General features: G+C 39.1%; 1 protein-coding gene across 4 annotated transcripts in view; it reads right to left on the bottom strand.

Annotated features, from left to right (window-relative positions):
* Positions 1-15251, bottom strand: part of TBC1D14 (TBC1 domain family member 14) — a 64557-nt gene that overhangs the window by 3892 nt on the left and 45414 nt on the right. For 3 of the 4 annotated variants that reach the window (XM_058838214.1, XM_058838215.1, XM_058838217.1), the window contains 4 exons: positions 14859-14930; positions 13436-13564; positions 10374-10483; positions 471-729 (listed from right to left, as the gene is read on the bottom strand). In XM_058838214.1, the coding sequence (XP_058694197.1) occupies positions 471-729; positions 10374-10483; positions 13436-13564; positions 14859-14930 (570 nt within the window). Of the gene's footprint in view, positions 1-470; positions 730-10373; positions 10484-13435; positions 13565-14858; positions 14931-15251 lie in introns of those variants that run through there. The other variant, XM_058838216.1, reaches the window with a different exon arrangement.

Genomic DNA, 15251 nt, shown 5'->3' with positions numbered 1-15251 from the left:
ATCACATGCTAAATCCCAATAAGGAAGTCAGAGATGCAATCACTTCTTTAGAGCCCAAAATTATGCAGAGTAGAGATCTTCAAGAAGATTAAAATGACTACATGATGTGTGCCCTGACAAATTGTCATCTTCTGCCAAAGAGTAGAATTCTGATTTAAAGTATCAAGTTGCAATATTGCCAGCAGCTTTGCAATTAATAAATTTTCCAAGTTGTGTGACTTTTTACTTCATAAATGTCATTCAATATTTCAATTTTGAATGTTGACAGGGCTCTCCCTTTCCAGAGGAGATTAAGCTGAGGGAATCCACTCATCTCAATGTATGCAAAAAGCATGGAGTGAGCTACACAGTCCTACCTATCCATAAAATCAAACACTAGCTCTGCTAAAACCTTCTTCCAGATGTTGCCAAAACCCATTTTCATGAGTAAAGTAAAATCATCAGTTACCAAAGACTGACATCCTCTTTACCTGAGCCCATTTTTTGTTTCTACTTTGCATCTGAATGGCAGCAATAGATGTGAAGAGTTCTTCTGCAGGCAAGTCCTCTGGTAGCTTTGTTAAAAACTGAGCTATATGAATGAAGTCCATTTTGGTCAAAATATCTTCAAAAAGCTTTAGTATTCCCAGCGCTGTACGGAATAAGAACTCTTCTCCATCACGGCAGAACACATCCCAGACACGACAAGCCAAGTCTAGTGGCAAAGATTTGCTATACAATGTGAATATCCTGAAAGGCAGAAAAATATTTTCAGTTACTGGACAAGAAGTCTCAGATACTCACTGAAGTACACATGCCAATCATCAGTAAGTTTGAGGCTTCTCAAATATTTGTAATTGAATATTTCTTTCTGTATTTCAGAAATACTTCTGTTAGTTGCAGTACACCAATCCATGAAAAAATATAAAACTGTACAACCATTAAGGCATGGTCTCATGGTTTGATTTTCTTGGATCAGAAGAAACAATGCACAGGGTTCTATAATGGGCATATAATGACCACAGCTGTAATAAAAGACCTATTTAATCATCACTTCAAAGCTGAAAATTGATGCAGTTTTAGTTGCAAAAACTCAAAAAGCTGAACCTTAAGACAAACTGCAATGGGAATTTTGTGTTTCAGATAAAGGAAATGAGTAAAATTAACTCTTGAGTTCCAGGCTTGATTTACTAGCAAAGTAATAATAGCATGAGTTTTTGAGGAAGGATCAGCTTGAACTCCCTTGAGTTGAAAGAAACAGGCAAGGCAAGATGTCCAGGTGATAAGATGGTGACTCAATGTACCTGTACAGATATGATCCCTGAAGAGAAAGGGTGACACCAGAAGCAACAGCCTCCTCCCAGTTGCTAAAATTCCATTCTCATTAACTACCATGAGCACATTTCTGACAACCTTGCAGCCAGAAATGTACAGTTGCTCCCTCCTCTCTCCTTTATCCGACATCTCTCTGCACAGCAGAGCTGGAGCACTGCCACCAACAATGACCTAACAGCAAGCGATGGGAATTAAGCTTCCTGGGGTTGTTTTACAGTATATAAGAGGAAAGAGTTACAGTGGCCTTTTCCTTCAGAATTCAGAAATTACTTTTCCAAAGATGCACTGCACAAAAATCTCCGTAAAACTGCAAAGAATTCTCTCCCCAGCAGAGGTCAGCAAAGGCTCAAATTTCAATCAAACCTTCCCACAGCTTTTAACAAAAAACTCCTTTTCAAGTATACTGAATTGAACAGTAGTTTTCATGTATTTAAAACTGCCCTCTATCCCCTCTAATTTATTTGGGAAATTTGGATTCACATTAAAAAGATAAAAGGGAACAGATATACACACATACATATAGGTATAGAATATGAAGTAATGTATTTTCACAGCCAAGTCTAATAATCAAAGGTTTTCTGCATTATGTGCTTTTTACTATATAAAAATTTATTTGAATGATGTGTTGTTAAGTATACACATAGCTTCTGTGTGAATCACCACACTTAGAAAAAAGGAAAATATATTCATTTTATTAACATTCCTGATGAAACTAGCATTTGCACAAATGCAGGTGGCAAGTGAATTGCAGGTTTATGATCCTTTGCATTTTGCTGGTTTTCCTATTTTTACATCTCATTGCAATCTTATAACAAGTGGAAACATTTTAAATCCTGTTTTCCAAAAAGCTAAGTTAGAATTATAAAAATAAATGAACAAGTATAGGTCTGGGATGAAAAACCCCCAGACTTGTTCATCACATACATGAAGGTGTAGGAAGAGCATGATACAAGCTTTCTTTGGGTTACTGGCCCATTCTGCACTGCAGACTTCACTTACTTTGTACATTCTTTCAATCTTTTTGCACAGACACCATACTGCCACAGAATACTTACATGGCAGAATTAAGACTTTTGTCTGTACACACACACACACACACACACACACACACACACACACACACACACACACACGGAGGAAACAGCAAAAATGTTTTCAACTTAAAAGGAACAGTATAATAGGAAGTAATTCAACTGAGTCCTTTCCTGGTCACCAAGTAGCAGGCAAACACCCAGCCAGAAACAAGTCCTGGTTAAAGATAAGTAACAATGCCAACTTTATAGACCTGATTTTATTCACAAAAGCCATTATTCTTTCTCGACTCAGACCTAACCTGAATAAACCATTTGTATTAAATCTCCAACTATGCAGAAAATTAACTGTCAGAATAAAGAACTATTTATCAGGACATTTCTTTTGTATTAAAGGATTTACTCACATCAAAAAAGCTGTCACAAGTCAGGTATTTGCAATTGAGCTCTTCACAATTTGGAAGGAAGCACCATTTGCAGGAACTTAACAAGGCAATTAACTTTCATTAATATGTGCATGGAATTGATGCATCAAACCCTAACAGCAGAGACTGGGCCCCCTAGAATAAGCAGTGAAAGGTCAGTAGGAATCACTGCTTAGAACAGATATAGCATTTCATCCCTACCAACATTTCCTACTGAAAGTTTTCATTAGACATCTGAGCTACTGGTCTGAAACTCAGCTGGAATTTATTGAAGCTGCCAGACTGAGGAAGTTCCAGCAGCATCTTTCAGCAGCACTGGCACACTCCTTGCACATGACCTGCTGTCACTGTACTGCAGGGTGATTTCTGTCTGCAGCTCTCTTCCAACCCACCCTAAGTCGCAGGTGCAGACAACACAGCTCACTCACATAGAGATGTGCAGTGTCAGAGCAATTCAGGTGCAGGCTCCTGGCCTCTTTCTGTTTGGAAGAGGAAGAAAACAAGCACCAGATGCTCCTGCTCCTCCCCAGACCTGTTTCTGATGCATGAAGTCCTGGCTGATTTGCTGCTCACAGCAAAAGCGTATGACCATGAAGTCACCAAGACAGCAAAGCACTGCTACCATGATAATCATAAGCTACATGCTTCTTTCCTTTGCTTTTTCTTCCCCCCCCCCCCTTCTTTTTTTCTCTTTTCTTTATAATAAAAGTCTTTGTAAGATATTAGCAAGAGCAATGCAGATAGGTAGGCCAGATTTTGGACTGGCAACTCACACACAACACTGAGGCAAATCAGATCTTATGTATTCTTGCACTGCACCTTCCTTTCCCATGTGTATAAATTTTTTAATTATTACAGTCTAAAAAAAGGAGAAGCATTTACTTTGTTTATTATTTGGAAAAGAGAAAAGTATATACTATTTAATATAAAATACTGACTGCAAGAGAGCATTTTCTTGGAGGGCATGGACTTATGCTTTTCTCACAGTAACAGGAAGCAAACTTCTACATACCTTACCAGAAGTGCCCACTAAAAACAGCCACACAAAGTGGCTTGGACTTTTATCCTAACAAGCACATGGTGTCAATAGAAAGTTCATGTTCAGAGCACAATCACAGTCCATGTAATACTAAAGAACCACTGATCAATCCATCATTACAAACACAGCCCTTGGCTATAATTATTGCCAAAATCATTTTCCTGAGTAGGGATAAAGAGGTGTTTGTACAGCAGCAGCAGGCCATAAATAGATAGCATGTGTCCTTGGCAAATCCACATTCTACTCTGCTCACAAGAGCCTGTGGAACATCAGCTGACAGAGGGAGAGGCCAAAACTGGGCTATTCAGACACACTATTTCCCCTCTGTTCTTTGTGAACCTGACTGCACGTTGCTCTTTACGTTTTTTTCACTCTTGATCCCCTATACACTCACCAAAAAAAGTAAAACCTTGTATAGTTTTTGAATTCTTCCGACAAGATTTATCAGTTGGAGTTTAGGCTTAAAGCACATGGGTCCTTTTTAAATGAGATGCCTTAATTATGGCAGGTATCCCCCGATAATCATGTCACAGTGCCTTTAATTAAACTATTCAGTCCTTGGAGTTTTCCCATCATAGAAGGCAGCAGTGGAACTAAACTGGCAGGCAGGGGTCTCCTCCCTAAGTCCTCTACCAGCTCCAAGAAAACCTGCGCAGTTGGGCCCACCTACAGCCCTTCTTTTTCTTGGAACATACCCCTTCAAAAATGATTAAAGCACATGAATTTACTGCTGTTCCCTGCAGCACGGGTTACAGGAAGAAGCACAAAGCAGACTAGCTGTCTCCACTCTAATTGTGGCAGGAGCAGGAGGTTTCCCAGCAACTGGTCTGTGTGGTACTGGCTACTGGAGCCTCCCAGAGCTGGCACCAGCTGAGATTTACTGCACACATGCCTGCACAGTAACTACACCAGCCACTGGAATAGTAGCAGGCATCCCTTTGGAGCTCAAAACAAACATTCATTTAAATAAAAGTAATGTTAGAGCAAGGCTGTTACACAGAGATTTTTACCTACAAGCAAAAGGTCTGCCTACTCAAAGTAATGCTGTACCATATTCTTCCCTGACTTTAAATACACTGCAGCCACACTCTTAGTGGCAATTTAAGGAAAAAAAAAATCTAAATCTGCTTCCTACAGGACCAAAGTATTTTGAAGTAGAAACTATGTACTTGTATGCATGCACACACATAAGAATATATTTACACATATATTTAAGTAAAATATATAAGTTTAACATAAATAAAACCTGCACCTTCTAACAAAATTAAGGACAGAGCAGTATGAGCTGTGTAGTTCAATACAAGTGTGAAAACATTTAATACAGTATTGGGCAGATCTATCTTGAATAGCCTACATTCCTGTGTGAGATCAGCGTTGTAATTCTCTAGGGATGGGAAGGAACATGGTAAATTGTCCTTGGAATTAAAATAAACAGCTTGAATATGGATGCAGGTAGTCAGCAAGAAATGTTAATTGTCAGTTCACTGATAAAAAGACCTTGAGAAGCACACTCCACAGTCACTCCTCACTGAAGTCTCTTTCAAAAGCTCTTAACAACACCCACAGAGGTAACAAAAGAGGGACCTGATATGCCTCAAGACTTCAATAACATTTCAACACAGACTTCATCAATTCTTCACTCACAAGTCAGTCCTTTTTTCTTTTTGGTTTTTGTTTTGTGTTTGGTTTCTTCCCTATATATGTACTAAGAGAGAACAATCAATCATGTAAATGTTTACTTAAGAAAATACAATAAAGAGTATTCTACTAAAGCAAAATTGCAGGAATTTTGAAGGGAATGCAAACCTTCAATCTTCTGTCAAAACAGTTTTTTTTCTAAATCTCTAATTTCTGGTATAGTTTATCAGGATTTCTTCTTGACAACACAAAGTTGGACAATAGCATGATATAACATGCCTATATCCCAAGGATGTTCAATTTTAGTCTCTCCTACATAGCAATCACCTTATTTATGACAGTATCATATCCAGCTAGTAATCCAGAGTATCACAGAACACCCTGAGTTGGAAAGGACCCACAAAGATTATTGAGTCCAATTCCTGGTCCTGCACAGGATCCACCCCAATAATCACATCATGTGCCTGAGAGCACTGTCTGAAAGCTTCTTGAACTCTGCCAGGCTTGGTGCTCTGACCACTTCCCTGGGGAGCCTGTTCCAGTGCCCAGCCACCCTCTGGGAAGAAGAATCTTTTCCTAATATTTAACTTGACTCTCCCCTGACATAGCTGCATGCACTGTTAGCACAGAGAAGAGATCAGTGCCTGCCCTCCTTTTCCCCACACAGGGAAGCTGTAACTGCAATGAGGTCTCCCCTCAGTCTCTTTTTCTCCAGGCTGAACAGACCAAGTGACCTCAGCAACCCCTCACACAGCTTCCCCTCAAGGCCCTTCACCATCTTTATTGCTCTCCTTTGGAAACTCTCTAATGGTGAACTTTGTTTCTTATATTGTGATGCCCAAAACTGCCCCCAGCACTCGAGGTGAGGCAGCCCCAGCTCACAGCAGAGCAGGACAATCCCCTCCCTGGCCTGGCTGTGCCTGATGCCCCCCAGGACAGGGCTGCCCCTCCAGGCTGCCAGGGTACTTCTGGCTCATGTTCAACTTGCCTCTGACCAGGTCCCTTTTCCATGGTGCTGCTCCAGCTCCTCATTCCCCATTCTGTCCATATATCCAGGATTGCCCCATCCCAGATACAGAATCTGGACAGGTTACTGTGAGAGATGGTATCAAAACCTTTACTGAAGTCTAAAAATATCACATCTACTCAACTAGGTGGGTAACCTTGTCATAAAAGGAAATTAAGTTTGTGAAGCAAGACTTTCACCTTGTGAACCTGTGCTATCCTCCAGGTGTCCTTCAATATGTCCCAGAATAACCTTCTCCATAATTTCACCAGTCACTGTAGTGACTCTGACAGGCCTTGAGTTTCCAGAGACACCCTTCTTGAAAATCAGGACAATGTTTGCCAACTTCCAGACAAATGGAACCTCTCTAGATTCCCAAGACTGTTCAAAAATCATTGAGAGAGGTCTCATGATGATATCAGCCAGCTCTTGGATGAATCCCATCAGGCCCTATAGACCATCAGGCTGGAGCAGCAAATCCCACACAAGTTCAGGGTCGAATGGAAGTTTATCATCCTCACAGCCCTGGTCTCCCAGCTCACAGCTCTGGGACCACCAAAGCACATAATCATTGTTAAAAACCAAAATGAAGACAGCATTAAATATCTCTGCCTTGTCTGTGTCCCTGCTGGTAAGGTGACCATCCTTATCATGTAACAGGCTGATGTAATTTCTGGACTGCTATTGACATTATTGTCCATTAAAAATACAATAACCTGGTGATTTCAGTGTTGTCTATCCAGTTACTCTCCCACATGTTTACAGTCATTTTATTCTGATGTCCCTTTTATTCAATTGCTTTCTCCACACATAGGCTTTCACAACACTGAGGCAACACAATTTCAACATCTTTCCTCTTATCACTGAACACACCAGCCTCTGCTCTCTTTCTTCCCTTCTATCTCAATACTAGTACTTTTTCTATTCTCTGTGCACAGATCTACTTCATTTTCATATTCTCAGCCTTCAGTCATAAAATCCTTCTCATGGTATTTCTCCCATTAAATGTTGGGAGAAATGAGCCTATTCTTAACAACCTCCAACAATTCCCCTACACATAATTCATTAAAATTTAATCCCAGTGTAACAGCCAAGTCACTCAAATCCCACATTACACCACACTCTGTGCAACACAAATCAAGCAAAGGCAGCATGAGAAGTCCATTTGGAGTTGAATCGACTAATGGATGTTATGTCCAATAAGAAAGGCTTTCCTGCATCTGAAAGGGAAAAAAGACTCAGGAAAACATCAGCCCACTGCTGAACAGGGCAAGGAACCCAGTGACAAAGAACATGCAGACAGCTGTGGTACTCACTGCCACCTTCATCTCAGTCTTTACTTAAGACTTGCCTTTAGGAATCTCAGGTTCTCCAGACCAGTGGAGAAGCCTAGAATGAGGAAACCCTGCCCTAGCTGGAGGGGGATCATATTAGGGAGCATTTAAATAAACTTGGCATATACAGGTGTGTGGGAAATCTGTCTAATGTTGTTCTGAGACCACCCTCAATTATCTTTGAAACATCCCAGTGATCAGGGGAAGTTCCTGAGGACCTGAAGGATATCTTCAAGAGACAGGATCCAGGGAACTACAGGCTGGTCAGCTTCATCTCCATCCCCAAGAAAGTAATGTAAGAAAAAGTCCTGGAGATTATTTCACAATATATTATGGGCAAAAACGTGATTGCAAGAAGTCAGGATGGATTTATGAAAGCAAAATCGTGCCCAACCAGACTCGACAGCTTATCCAGTGGGGTAAGTGGCTTGGTGGAAGAGGGGAGAGGAACAGACATTGTGTATCTTGATATCATCGAAGTTTTCAACATTGTATCCTAGAAAATCCTTGTTGATGAACCCATGAAGTATGGCTTAGATAAACAAACAGTGAGGAGGACAGAGAACTAGCTGGAATTGTCAAGCTCAGAGGTTGTCATTTAGTGACATGAAGTATAGCTTCGAACCAGTCCACTGGTAGTGTACTCCAGGGTCTGATACACATCCAACACTTTTAAATGTCTTCATTAAGGACCTAGATGATGGGTTAGACTGTACCCAGAGCACGTTTGCAGGTGATATAAAACTGGGAGAGGTGGCTGATACCACTCCACAGCAACCTTGAGACACTGGAGAATAAGCCAACAGGAGTCCATGAAGTTCAGCAAAGGCAAATGCCAAGTCCTGCATGTGGGTAGGAGGTAAGCCCAGGTACAAGTGTATATGGGAAACCAACTGGCTGCAAAGCAGCTTTGCAGAAAAGGGCAGGGAGGTTCTGGTGGACACCAAGCTGAATGTAAGCCAACAATGGGCCTTTGCAGCAAAGACTGTTCACAAACTCCTGGGCTGCAGAAGAAACACCACTGCCAGCATGCCAAGGCAGGTCATCCATCTACTCAGCACTGACAAGCCAGCTCTGAGCTTCCCAGTACAAGAGAGACATGGATATACTGGAGCAAGTCCAGCTCACCATGAATGTCATGAAAGGCTTGGACATGTGACACAGAGGGAGAGGCTGAGCAGGCTGGTACTGTTCAGCTGGGAGAAGAGATGGCTTGGGCCTAAATATCTGAAAACACTTGATAGGAGGATGAGAACAAGACAGAATTGACTTTTCCTGGTTGTATCCAGTGAAAGGACAAGAGCCAACAAGCACAAAATGAAATACAGGAAATTCCATTTTAAACATAAGAAAATAAAAAACTTGCTGACCACAAGGGTGGTTCAACACTGAAACAGAGTTGCGTGAAGAGACTGTGGAGTATTGTTCCTTGAAGATGCTCAAAACCCAACTAGGTCCTGAGCAAGCTGATTTAATTGACTGGGCTTTGAGCAGTGGGTTTAGATTAGATGATCTCAGAGGACTGTTCCAATACCTCAGAAATTCTATGATCATATGTATTCAAACCTTGAGCTTGTATTGACCGATATACTTGAAATGTGTTTTTGTCTAAGAGACCAGCAACATGTTGAGTGCTACCAACTAAACCAACTAGGTTTAAAGATCAGGGTACTGCCAGGGACATTCATTCAGGTAAAATCACATCAACATTACAAATATTTTCCAAATGAACATCTAATTAATCTCAGGAAAAAAATCCTGCTGTTACCACTGGGCATTTATGCTTTTACTTAATACTAATAAATACTTTAGGAATTTGTCAGATACCTGAGAATAGAAGACATTGTCAACAATGTAAGGGCAAACCAATTTTTCACATAAAATCTTTCATGTCATCCCAAAACTGACAATGAAGTCAGAAAAGAGACTTTACCTGCCCCAAACCAAGGTCTGACAGGCACAAATGGAAACACTCGATTTGGAGTGCATAATACCTCACTGAAATTTGGCAGAACTGCAAATAAGATGTCTTTTTTCCTCTCTAAGGAAAATGTTCTGATTATACTAGAACTTAAAGAGAAGACAGTTTCATCTAATAAAAAGACTCTAATTTCCCTTCTGCTAAGGGGAATAGCTTTTCTGTAGCTTTGAGTTTTATGTTGTAGGGACAAATGTTTTAATTACCCTTTTCCTGATATGTGCAGGACAAAATATACATTTCAAATGCAAGACTGGCAATATTTTCTTTATAGACAACCCTGGTACACACCTGCACATACAACAGACAAACTTTCTCAGAAGATTAATCCAAACTGGCACTAAATATGGATGAACAGTGCTATCTGGCAGTATTTCAAAAGAACCTTCCAACTTAACACAAGTACAGTAAAAAAGGTTAGGCAAATGTTAAACATCACAGAAGCATGTGGGAATGATTTGGATTGACAACTCAAGTACTGAACAAAAAATAAAGCCTTTATCTTAGAAGACTATTAAACCAGGTAAGAACATTCCAGTTTCTGTCATGAAAACTGACACAGAGCTGTATGTCACACAAACTTACTAATGACACTTTCTATGTCTTACCAATCAATTAGATAAATGTCTGGAGTTAAGTTATTTTTTTTGAAGTGGGCAAATAACTTTGGCAGGTTTTCTTCAAAGAATACCTCAAATGCAGCAAAGTAAGTCAACATCTGGGAAAATATAACAGGGAGAAAACAAGCAGTTAGCTGTGTTATTAACAAGCTTAAATGTATTATCTTTTGCAGGATTAACACTCTTCAAAAATAGGATCAATAAATTACATGATACTATAAAGAGCTAAGCATTTACATAAAAGGCAGCATTTGCAAGCCCTAAGAGTTTAAGATCCACTGTATATACAATTCTCATACTAAACAATGTAATATTTGCTTTGGGTCTTGGCCAGCTTCCTTCAGACAGAAAAATACCAGCAGGAGAGAAGCTTTTTGATAATTTCTCAAAATAATTACAACAGAATGGTGTTTTATGCTTGTGGCAGTAATTTAATATTATACTGAATAAAATCCAAGACCCAATGGAACATAATGAAATACAAAACTAAAATAATGTTAATACTCCACAGCAACAGTGGGGAGTCCAGTATATTCCAGTCATAAATCACATTCTACTACCAAAGCTATTCTAAGAGTGTAATACCAATGTAATACCATACATTCTACATTTAGATAATAGGCATTTCTTTTGCAAAATGGAAGATACGAGTTTCAAACAAAAATATCAAAGACTGGGACAAAACACCCATGCAAGAGAAAAAGTTTGTAACTCTCTGACCTCATAACCCCTGAACTTCATTGCTTTTAACACAGACTTTTATGCTATTTTAGAATTGGAGTATTTAGTCAAATTTCATAACAGAAAGCATGTTAAAAATAAATCTTCTAATTCAAGTAAGAGTTAAAAACAAAAGGTTATTAAATCACTCTCCCTAATACTATAGGGAGAACAGTTAAGCGAAGTCCTTGAATAATTCAGTAATACAAATCCCAATAAAAGCAATAAAGAAAGGCTGTGATTTCTTTAAAGAGTGAGTTGCAATAGCATACTTCTCTCCAAAACATCCTGACAGTAAAGGGAAAAGGAATCCTTTTGAGACCTCTGTGTGAAATCCTTTTAAAGGATGAAAAGTTTATTTCCCAGGTTTTTTTAATGCCCTTACAGAAGTATTTCCCATTTCCTCTGAATGAAGTTACAGATGGTGGACTACTTCCATTAACAGTGACAAATAAACACCTAAGCCTGGTAGTCAGTATGAGTCTTTAAGTCAATCAGAGATGGGTGAATGCTACAGAAACAACTGAAGGTACTGAAATCTCTGAATTGGCAGTTACTGAGAGCTTCATGTCAAACATGACACCAGAAATCCAGGAACCCACTTTAGAGAACTGTACCCCTGAAACAGCTTCCCTGTGTGATTTTTTAAATGCATTAAATCCAAGCACCTATGAGACCTGTAAGTATAAAGAAGAAAGCAGATAATGCATCAGACAGTCCTACTTTTAAAATAATCTGCTGGCACCACTGTAAAACAGTGCAACAGGAGTTCCTACTTTCAAAAGCACTGCAGAAGCAGGATCTTACACGTAACTGCTGCATTTCTATTGATACCAATGTGGGCAGCAGTACAAGTAGTTATTTTGATCAAATCCACATTCAATCAACATTCAACAAGACATTTTCTTAGTGGTAATGAAAAAAACAGTATCATTTAATAAAATTAACCAACAAAAGAAGTCAAGATAAACCTATATAAATTACTATTATTCACACAACTAACTTATGCTGGTATTATTTTTTTATTAATTTACTGTACAACAAATCAGCATTTGCTTATTAAGCTGACACAAAAAGATGAGGGTAGGCTGCAGATTAGTATGTCCACCACAGAAAGCAAAAGCTGTCTCACTCAAGGGAAACTAGTCCCTTTGAAATATTAGATGACATTTTCCTTATGTTATTAAATCATGGGTTTGCTTTCATGACATTAATATTTCATGTATCACCATCTCTGTCCTCTGTAAGCACACATTTATCCCATAGTCCCTATTTGGCCTGGCTAACAAAACTGAACAGCACTATCTGAAAGAATTGCAAACCCCACTAGCTCAGCTAAAAAAATATTTATCTTATTCTATCCAATTCAATTCCAAAACCACCTTCACAAAAACTGTATTTACACATTGAATACATGAGCATGTCCTCTTTTTCCAAGTACTGTAATGGAGATAGCTGATACTGCTCCTAGCAATGCTGTCTGTTCTGTGGCACATTATCCCATCGTATTTACAACTGTTAAATTCAGAGACTGAACAGGGAATGCTTTTCCAGTAGGAATACTGATAGGATTTCTAATGTCTACTTTTTCTAAGCAACAACAGTGACTGTTGTAATCACCCATTCTGTTGCTTTATTTCTTGCATTTGAACTCTTAAGAGGCAGACCCTATTTTCATAGTGCTAAGAGGTGAGAAAGAAATACAGCATGCCATATATTTTACACAAAGATACCTTTAAAGTAAATTAAAACCACATTTGAGGAGATGTCTCTAATTTTGCTAGTGTACCTGCTGACACGAAATTTTAGAGACTAGAGAAAATCAGGCAAACAGCTCCCACTGAAAACTTGAGGGGTCAGAGGTTCCCTTCTCTGAAAAGAAGCCTACGGGACTCAAATACAGCTAGTACAAGTGGAAAACCTGGTTCTCCCTGCAACAGTCTGTTTTTAGAAACCTATTAGCTGTGATAAAAAGTACTTTCAAGACACTTACATTAAGGTGTTTTCAGCTTTCAACTACAGCGCTGTTGAAAGCCACCTACAGTAATAATCTCATAACTATTCTCTGAGCATCATAAAATAGCTACTCAACAATTTCATTCACATGTCTTGTTCAAAAAGGTTGATGGGGTGATCTTTAGTTGGCTTTGACTTTTTTGAGGGATTCTGCCTATGTGTATTGGATTGTTTTTGTTTTATAAAGTGTGTTGGTTTAAAATAAAATCTGATTTATTTTTCAAGCTGCTGAAATCATAAATTTTTAATTTCTTTAAACGTTTCCTACACCTTATCCACAGCATGTTGATTACAGGGTTTTTTTTCATACTTACAAGGCCATGGTCCACACGGAAAAACGCCATCTGACAGGGCTTATTTAAAAGGTTAGAAAAAGCAATGAAGGCATCTGCAGTATCCAAGTTCAAGATCAATACAGCTGCTATGAATGACATGCCCTGCACCTGAAGAAAGGAGAAGTGTTATCCTTTAGCAATAACTGTACTATATTGCCTCATTTTGTCCTTGTGTTCACTAGGGTTTGGTGCACCCACTGAGCTGCTGCACCTTGAGAAATGTTCAGAAAAGCAGGATTTTTTAACCCACATGCCCCTTGATATCACATGTTCAGTGCATGGAAGCTAACAATTCCTATGTTGCTTTTATTCAGAGACTCCAAGTTGAACTCCTAAAATAGGCTAGCTTGACAACACTTTCAAATAGAGTTGAAATCTCAAATATAGAATAGTTTTTTTAAGAAAAACATGTTTCGAAGTAATCCCTTTTCTCCCAGGGATGGGTCATCTAGATCCTTATTTGTGGAAAGCTGGACTTGAACCCTAGAGACAAAGCCTGTACTTTTGCTTTTCAATAAATTACCAGCAGTTAAAGACAACTGTACTGACTCCTTTGATAAACAAAACCGTTTTATGATTATAATCGTTTCATTTACCATAAGCTCATGATATTGTTCCCTTTCTCTACAGTCTGTTGTGGAATCCAGGCAAACCTCTCTCACCCTGAGGGTGCAGTGCTGCCATTTCAAGTCACATGGAGCAAGGTGTGACTGTCATTCCTGCAAACCTGAGGAACAAGCTCCTTTCCCAACACAACAGGTTGTTTCTGTGCAACCTAAAGCACAGCAGCTGATCTGCCCTTTGTCTCATTTCCCAGCAGTCATGTTCAGCAGCTCTTGCCAAGCATTATGTGCTACCTACAAAGTAGGAACATCCCCTTTCTACACTTGCCTTGTCTAAAACTGCTCCTGAATAAACCTCTCTGTATAACCCTGCTCTGCATACAGAGACTAAATGAAATGTACTCAGTCCTCTCATAATCACTACTTAAAATACTATGACTGAGCTCATATAGCTTCAATGAGCATTGCTTTAGAGACCGGTCCAGAAACTCACAGCACTAAGATGTGGAAATGCCAATCATTTCAATTCAACAGCAATCTCAGTAAGACTGATACTAACAATAAGGATATAACTACACCTTGTCTTTGACTCCAATTTTCAAATTATGTATTTTTCAGTACAGATATGAGTTTTCCAATTACTTAACCTGTAAAAACCTAAAATCTAGCAAAATAAATGTTATACACACTCCTCAAGCATGTACTAGAATAGAAAAAAAAGCACCCCACCCCCCACAATCATTTAATACTGGTCTAAAAATGACTGACTAATAAAATCCTTCCTCCCCCTAAAAATACCTCCCTCCCCCCACCCCTGAAAAAATAAATTCTTCACTTACATAGCCTACATCAGGTCTGTAACAAGTATAGGCTCCTAAAATACTGTGCAATGTGTCATGGTAAGGACCACCCTATAATTAAACAAAAACAGCACAATACATCTGATTATACAACAAGCATGTTAAAAAACTTTCAGTGCTACAGATGGTCTCTATTAGCGCTGACAAAAGACACACTCTTTCCCAATGTAGCTTAGAACAGCTGAACTTCTAAACAATTTTAGCTTTAACAGAATGAAACTCTCCAAACCCCATTTATTATAACATACAGTTCACCCAATACATTGATTACATATTAAATACTTACACAACAAGAGGAATGCAAACCTAAGAGATTGCTTACAGCTCAGCAGCACTTTGGCAATAGTGCTAAGGAAGTAGAACAATAATGCA

Source organism: Poecile atricapillus, chromosome 4 (assembly GCF_030490865.1).
Source record: "Poecile atricapillus isolate bPoeAtr1 chromosome 4, bPoeAtr1.hap1, whole genome shotgun sequence".
Taxonomy (NCBI): Eukaryota; Metazoa; Chordata; class Aves; order Passeriformes; family Paridae; genus Poecile; species Poecile atricapillus.
This window is presented reverse-complemented; position numbering and strand designations above follow the sequence as displayed.